At 46.4% G+C, this 8,497-nt stretch overlaps 1 protein-coding gene across 4 annotated transcripts in view; it reads right to left on the bottom strand.

Annotated features, from left to right (window-relative positions):
- Nucleotides 1–8,497, bottom strand: part of PLXNB3 (plexin B3) — a 297,888-nt gene that overhangs the window by 59,338 nt on the left and 230,053 nt on the right. For all 4 annotated transcript variants that reach the window (XM_086940225.1, XM_086940224.1, XM_086940226.1 and 1 more), the window contains 5 exons: nt 7,943–8,054; nt 7,158–7,286; nt 2,846–2,968; nt 2,206–2,299; nt 1,945–2,114 (listed from right to left, as the gene is read on the bottom strand). In XM_086940225.1, coding sequence (XP_086796351.1) covers nt 1,945–2,114; nt 2,206–2,299; nt 2,846–2,968; nt 7,158–7,286; nt 7,943–8,054 — 628 coding nt within the window. The remainder of the gene's footprint in view (nt 1–1,944; nt 2,115–2,205; nt 2,300–2,845; nt 2,969–7,157; nt 7,287–7,942; nt 8,055–8,497) is intronic.

Raw genomic sequence — 8,497 nt, 5'->3', positions numbered from 1 at the left:
TGCTGATCTGTAGCTGTATGCGGGCACCACTGTGTGTACCTGACACGTCACCGTCTTTCAGCGTTCCCAAGCACTCAAACCCTGCTCCTCCACCTGCAAACCTATCACTAATCCTGTTTTCGTCAAATAAGTGGAAATACCTGCTCTGGAAACCTGACAGTGCAGCAAAGTGCCGAGCTCTCATGACTTACAAATTATCTTTCTAAAAAAGCAGTGTCTAAAAAAATTCACAGGACTTTGTAAAGATGCAAGTTTTTATTACAAAATTAAAAGAACTGATAGTTTGCATGCCGAGCCACTAAAGAGAAGAGCTATAAAAATAAAACATTTCTGCATTTCGTAAAAGTCTCTTTTTTCACAGAATGAATGCAACCTGGCTGACTGGAAAGTTTGCCGATCATGCGAGTTGTAATGTAAAGTGAAACTAAAGGTCTAAAAGATACCGTGGGGAGATAATCAAGCAGCTGAGGCCAGCCATGAATAATTAGGGGAGGAGAAGCCGCACAGCACGCTGGGAGAAGCCCTTTGATGTGCTGTGCGGCCGTTAAAAAATGCAATTAGGAGGGAGGGAGGGAGGCTGATGCGCGTGCTTGTTTGGTCACGTGAACTTAAAGAAAACCGCAGCAAGAAGTCCTTGGTTTGACGAGGATTTTGAGGACATGAATTCTCGCTCAGCTCACTGCGCTTGCGCGCGTTGATAGGTCGCAAGACCTAAAAAGAGTAAATTCTTTATACAGTCAGCTGACAATTCATTTCTCCACTAGATGGCAATGTTCGCTCTAGGTAAAGATACAACTTTTTATGAATGTGAATGAGTTGCAGCTGATAAAAGACCATTTGATTTTTTTACGTCGTTTTACTAGAACACTTAAGCCACTGTAAAACATCTTTACAACTGCTCTGCGGTAATCAACAGCACCTGCTGACCTATCAAAGGGACATTGCATTTTTTTGTTTGTTTACGCTCCTCTTTTGCAGAGTTTAACATATTTGTAGTCGTGTGCTCCCGTCAGCCCCTTCCTTTAGATACACGGCTGCTTTTAAAACAAGTTGGCCGTACTGCGCACAATATGCGCGGCCGCCATGATTTAATGTAATTTAACAAAAAAAACAACGATTTGGGCGAGCTGCGCATCCCGTCCAGCAAGTTGTCCCATTGTGAAAGTGAAAGCGAGCATAGTGCGCTGAAAATACAAAAAAAAGCCACCTTTGCTAAAGCTGGCGTCCCACCAGTGCTCCTTAGATTAATTAAGCAAAGAGTTCTACCGAAGGGCTAATGCAAGCTATACAGTAAGGAGACACATAAAAGGTCAAGTCCTGGTGGAAGGTTACAAAAGACCGGGATGTAGTAAGAGGTACTAACAAGCCTATTAAATCAAAATCCAACATTTACAAAGGACAGTCATAGCAGCTAATTGAAAAGATGGGCGGAGCTTCAAGTCCATACCTGAATACAGAATGCCTCGCAGAGCAGCGCATGCGCTGCCCGGGCTCGACCTAAAAATGACCCCTCATGCACTGGACTTCATAGGAGCAGTTGATAGAATAATGGGAGATGCAATTGCCTGTGGGCTGATCTAAGAGGTGATTGACAATGTCTCAAGCGAATGGCCAGAAAGGGAAGAAGACAAAGCCAGAGGTTTGAAGCGGGCTGACCCAAAGTCAGCTCTAGGTATACGTTTAAGTATTCGATACAATAGGTCTACCGACAGACAGCTGAAGCAGTCTGCAGACTTGACCTAGAAGGGGCTAATGGGGTAGGGGCATGGAGTCAGGAGTTAAGGGGTGGGGGGGTGAGGCAAAATGTTCAAAAGGCTTTTCACAGATCAGCCATTCCCTGAACAGTCCAGCAGCAAATCCCTCTGGAGATCAGGGGGAAAGACAGTTGCCCCCTGTGGAAGGAGGACACAGAGGGGTAACAAACTCCACAGGATGCGGTCTCACCGAGTCAATGGTGGGCGTGGGGCACACCAGGACCGGCTCCGAGGGGCAGGACTCGTGGTACAGGCAGCGTGCTTCCTGCTCGTCCCGGCACCATGAGCAGCTGTACTTGGTCTCTGAAGCCTGGCAGTGGCTGCAGTCAGAGTTTTCCACTGAGCAGTTATACAAAATAACTGAGGGAGAGAGAAGGAAAATGTCAGATGAGAGACGGGGAGACATATCTAACTCCCTCCACAATGGCCCACCGCTCTTCCCGCGACCTACCTTGCACCTGGCCCTGGTTATCAATCCGGTTCCCATTGGCTTCAATCAGATGGATGTTGACAGGATGCTCTTTGGCCAGGGCAGAATAATAATACTGCAGGGAGACAAGATGAGGGGACAGTCAGCTCAAAATAGGGAAGCACATTACGGACACCTTTGTAATGGAAAAATGCTTAAAACGTTTAATAAAAAGGACAGTACCCAGAGGCAGATGGTTTAACGCAGTGGGCAGAAGTAAAGTGTGTGGATGAATGGGGGAGACTGGCATAGCAGTTATGTGGGGCTGACTTGGCAAAAAGGGGAAAGGTTTGGTATTAGTGGACAGGCAGAAGTAGGGTAGGACTGGGGAAAGGCTGGGATGGACTGGGCGACTCTGGAATGGACAAGGCTAGGCAAGCATGAATGGATGGATGGATGGATGGATGGATGAGCCATAATAAAGAGGCAACGAAGCGGGGAGAAGTAGAAGGGTGCGATGAAAGTAGAAGAGGCTGTAAATACAGAAGCCATGGCGGAGGTTGTACGATGGGTTAGGAAGAGGGGGTGAGGTTGGCTATGAAAGGGTGGATGAGGGTGGTTTCTAGGGGTGATGTTGGACAGGGTGGGGCAAGGATCAAGGCGGCGAATGATCAAGCCCTACCTCGTGTGTGGCACAGTGAATGAGGTAGGAATCATCCTGCTCCGAAGACCGCTCCACCTGGGCCCGCAGCCTCAAAGGGGTGCCCTCCACTTCTAGCACACACTGATACGACATGTCCTGGTCCTGCAGAGTGGGAACATCATGATGAGAGAAAGGAAGAGAAGGAGTGAGAAGTAGAAAGAGACAAGAGAAGGAATAATACAAAAAAAAAGGAGAGGGACCGATTGTGCAAATGTGGAGAAAAAGAAAAGGTGCGGTGTGAGGAAGGGGAAACAAATAGAAAGTTATCAGAAGGCGAGAATGAGGGATAAATGTAGAAAGAGAAACATTTAACATGAAAGAGAAAAGAGAATAATAGAGGAAGGAGATTGTAACTGATTTCTGTGACTGGCAATCTTCACTATAGAGGTCCTTTGGGGCTCTGACTTGTTTTATTAACCTTTGGCACAGGAAGAGGATCCCCAGTCCCCTTTCAGGACACAAGAATGGGAGGCATCCAGATGTGCCTCAGTGCAATTGTCAGCCTCCATGGTATCCCTCACATATCCGCTTTCCACTCCCTTTATCTAAACATTCGCACCACTGGGGATACATTTGGAGACATAGCTCATCGAACCAACATGGTACAGTGAGTAGGTACAGACGGCATCTATCGTGAACATTTGCATTAACAAGGACGTCATTTTCATCCATCAGATGAATTAGCTTTTGAAGATTTCATCTAGCAAACTTAATTTGGAATGGAAAAACTGGTCAAAACAATAGCAGGATTGCATGGTAAAAATGCCACTCTGCAAAAACAACCACCTCCAAACAACAGTTCCCAAAAGATGAGGCCAAGAGGCCAACAAGCCAATCCTGAAAGAGCTGCAAGCCATGTCTTAGCAAATGAGAATGCAAGATATCCTTCAACAGCACACAGTTTGGTGATTACTTCTACTTCTGAAAGCAACTGTACATGTTTGATGAAAAGCAGACATTGGTGCCAACAATGAAACCTCCAACAGAAGCAGAGCCCTTTTCAAGACAATCAAGCACTGGTTCAACTCCCCGACAGGCCCACCTACTACTCACTCGACAGAGAAGTCCAATGAACTCAACCTCTCAGAATATCGGACAGCACAATTATTGCATCAAACCGGCTTCATCTCTTCCGTCATATTCCAGTAGAATCTCGCAATGGTCAGTCTTCAATGTCCCTCGCAGATCTTGACGACTTCCTCAAAGGCAGTTCTTATGAAAAAAATGTTTTACCAACGTTCTTCATCCAAGCGCTCACTGGGGACACACTCACCCCTATTCACTATTGTCATTGCTTCCTTCATTCAATGGATCTTCCCAGAATCTCTGTCAGGCCAGATCCTCTCACTCCTAAAGAAACCTCGATTAGAACATTGGAATGTTGAGTGCTCCATTGAAGGCAATGGAGTGCTCCGGGCTTCTAATGGCTGGTAGACGCCTGGAGCACAACATTCCAATGTTTGTTCAGAGCTGTTACGGTGAACAAAGGCCTCATGGAGCCCAACAGGATGTAACCTCCCCCCACCCGGCTCAAAGAGGCATTTGTTTTTACAAATTATAACATTCTGCCCTCTAGGGGCGGAATGTTCGAATAGCTTTAGAGCCTGCTGTAGCGGGCTTTACCAGCCATTAAACACCTGTTCCTTTGTTACAGGGCAGAGCCAAATGCAAGGGTCCTTTAACGCTGGAATGGGCCTTTAGTGGCCGGTAAAGCTCACTACAGCAGGCTCTAAGGCTATAGTAGATACTGATGACTTCTCCCATTACCTGCCCATCATTCACCTACCATTCATTGCCAACACCATCGAAAAAGCAGTCTATGTTCAATTCAAGCATCACATTAATGTTTGTACCTTACGACTACCAGTCTGGCTTCAGACCACGCTGCAGCATGGAAACAACTACCTTACAGATCATAAACGATGCCCTTCTGACCACAGATGACTAGGACCACTGCCTCCTGATGTTACTGCCTTCGACAGTCAACTATCACATCCTGATGCACACCTTGGAGTCTGGAATGGGACGCACTGGCAAATCCTTCACTGGTTCCCCTCCTACTTTTCCAACCAACACCAGTTTGTTCACATGAGCATCACAAACGATCCCCCATCACCTGCAGTGTCTCCTGTCATCTTCAACCTCTACATGAAGCCACCTGGTGCACTACTCACAGATATCATCATTACGATTCACGAATATGCCGATGATATACCTCTACTTCAAGTATCTTCTGTTTTAGACATTAAGCGCCTCCAACACTGCCTGAATGTCATCCAGACCTGCATGGCCAGCGCCGACCTGAAGCTCAACCCAACCAAGACACTATTCCTGTTATTTTCAAGATCATCAAAGAAGAAATGGAACAAACCTGCCTCAATGACCTGAACCATGAGGGTTTTCAATTCCAACTTTCACTTGGATTCACCCCGGACACTAAACTCACCCTCAAGGGGGACACTGCCATAAAACAAGGAGGGCCTAGAACATCCCCATATCCGTCATGATCTCCCAAGTGGTGCTCCAGTGTTCGAAAGACTTTAGGATGCACCTCTTTGAAGAACACTACAAACACATTACATTAACCATGCATAACTCAGCTACCTCGCTTATCACTTGTTGACTTTATACTCGTCTTTGACCCTGTAGTATTCCACCGTCTTTAGCTAGGATCACACTATAGAAATACCAAATACAAACAGTTCATATAGGCACGCTGTTCAAGATAAAGCAAGAGACAAGAGCTGTGTTGAATCAAAATTATAAAGCTTTTTTCTTCGGTCTTCGAAGAATTGGAGGGAAAGGAGTCTGTTGAATAAACTGGCTGAAGTGAAACGCAGAACCTGAAAAGTGGTAGCACAGAAATGAGGAAATAGAGTAGGGCAGAGGGCTAAAAACAAAGGCGTTTTTAAAAAACCCTCTTTCACATAGATGGTACCGTGGCGGTATATCGTGATTTTCCACTAGTTTGCCTACGTGAAAAGCATCATCATTGGATCTTTTGGTGTGCTTCCCTCCACCTGGAGCGAGACCTACTGGTGATTACAATAGTGATCAGAGATAGTGTGATAAAAGTGAATTTAAAGTTACCTCCGTCTCTCAACAACTTATTTTATTCTGTTGAAGATGGGGCAATAATAAAAATTAAGGATGGTGCATATCTAGAAGGGCTACTGTTCTATAGCACCTACTTTAAACACATGGGTGTTCAACATGTTTCAGCCCCATCGGTGCCCAGGCAGGTCGGTGGGCTTTCTTCAGGACCTGTACAGCGCATGTTACCAAGTTTATGATGCATGTAGGTAAGGTTTTGCACTTACCCTTCTTCTCAGCTGTTATGGGTCTATAGTACCTATAACTTAAACTTCTAACTCGTGTCACAAGCAGTGGAACACAAACAGGGGGCGGAGCAGAAGTACACATAGGATTAGTGTGCGGCCAGGGGATGATTCGAGAGGGGAAGAGATCTCTTGTGAAGTTGAGAGATTACACAGTAGTGGTCCTCTGAAAGACTGAGCTTTACAGAAGAGCAAACTGAATGTCACAGCACAGTTCTGATGAGCACTGACTCCCGCCCAGCCATTGTATAAATAACTTGAGAGGGACACAGAGACCTAACATCAGACACAACCTGAAGACGGTCTCACACAATACAACCCGTATTCATCTCCCAACATTCACCAGCTTTCAGAACCTTCTGTTCTCTCTCTGGTACTACCCTGACAAACACTGAACATGTTTCTCTGTAACATTCACCATATTAAATGCTATCAGTGTAGTTATGGCTCACTGTGCTCTACGTCACCTTCATAATTTCACGCGCTATAAAAGCAACCAGACCTCAAACAAAAACCAAAGGCAGCACTGAGCACCACTCAAACAAGAGCAGGATCTGCATTTGTGATAGACGGCGAAGCCCCAGGTAATCTTGATGACCAACATTTAACAGCAAGTCTGGAGCTAGACACCTGGCACAGCAGTTAGATGGTGGAGCTAGACACCTATCACAGCAGTTAGATGGGGGAGCTAGACACCTATTACAGCAGTTAGATGGGGGAGCTAGACACCTATCACAGCAGTTAGATGGGGGAGCTAGTCACCTATCACAGCAGTTAGATGGGGTAGCTAGACACCTATCACAGCAGTTAGATGGGGGAGCTAGACACCTATCACAGCAGTTAGATAAGGGAGCTAGACACCTATCACAGCAGTTAGATGGGGGAGCTAGATACCTGGCCCAGCAGTTAGATGGGTACAAGCCAGTCACCTCTCCAAGGAGGCAGTTACAGACCTGTAGCAAGTTGAGGTTTTTTCCCAGCAGATCCAGTTCTCGCTCGATGCCCACCGGGAACAGCTGGGAGCCCTGGATCCCCTGCACTCTGGGGCAGGCATCGGGTCCAGAGAGCTTCTCATCTGGCTGCTGGAGAGAAATTGGGACATCACTGGTAAAAGCCACGTGATAGAAGCGAGAGCACTTTCTAGTGCATGCTGCTCGTCATTGGCGAACCCCAAACACCCGCTGTGCCAATGGGATATTTCTGAGATTCACAAGCGGAATCTCCTGCAAAACAAGCTGTGTGAATCCAACAAGTATCCCACGCCCCACAATGACAAGCCCATCAGGCATTAGCACAGAACTGGGGACAGAAGAAGGGTCTTGACAGCAGAACATGAATAGAGAACACCACCAAGGCTGAATGCAGAGTGTGATACTTAGAGACATGATTGGTTGCACAGTGTATTGCACACAGCAACATTTAAGATTCCATGCATGCGTGCACACAATCCTACAGGGACACACACTGTAGCTCACACACTGACACCTTGCTTGAAATGTCATTGGGTACATGGCCTTACAGAGTGGCACACATCCTCACACACCCCACCACCAAGCTCTGTGTAGTGACTAGCAGGCTCACAGATTAGCACACACACAGCAACACACAGACCCAGTAATTCATAACACCACATACCTTGTAGCACATGCAGCCTGCTGATAGTGCAGGCAGCCCCACAAGGAATAGCCCACACTGCCCACAGGACAGCATACACAGTGCTTGAACTAGACAGACTTACAAATGAACTGTAGATGAGAGCTCCTTCTCCGCTGCATGCGTCTGTGGGGGTGCAGGTGTACTGTGCCACGCACCAGTGGCAGCTCCAAGGGCTGCTGACACAACTGCGACACCTAGCAAGAAAATACACATGCAGGGTGAGAAGGTTATTGAGCGGGGTTCCCAACACTTGCTTGGTTTCCCCTATATAAATACCATTTACATACATATAAATACCACATACATACACACATACATACATACATACTGTCAGGAAATGCCCCCTTTTTATGATCACCCCATAAGTCTTGAACTGAATGTGCTGATTTTTCGACTCAGAATACACAGAGGCCTGCTAACCGGACCTCAGTGCCAGTTTAACAATCCTTTACACAATCTCCCCTAACAAAGGCATACTGAGCCCTAAGGCAGGGGCCTGTATATTATTAAGTAGGGCATGTACTTTAATATTTTACTAACAGTAAAACCCCTGAATAATTGTTTTTACTGTGGAAAGGTTAGTAGCCCCAATGGCAAATGCAGAGTTGCGTGCTGACAATTCAGCCCTGGTAACTTC

This window comes from Lissotriton vulgaris, chromosome 10, assembly GCF_964263255.1.
Source record: "Lissotriton vulgaris chromosome 10, aLisVul1.2, whole genome shotgun sequence".
Taxonomy (NCBI): domain Eukaryota; kingdom Metazoa; phylum Chordata; class Amphibia; order Caudata; family Salamandridae; genus Lissotriton; species Lissotriton vulgaris.
Note: the sequence above shows the minus strand (reverse complement) of the source record. Positions and strands in the feature narration are given on the sequence as shown.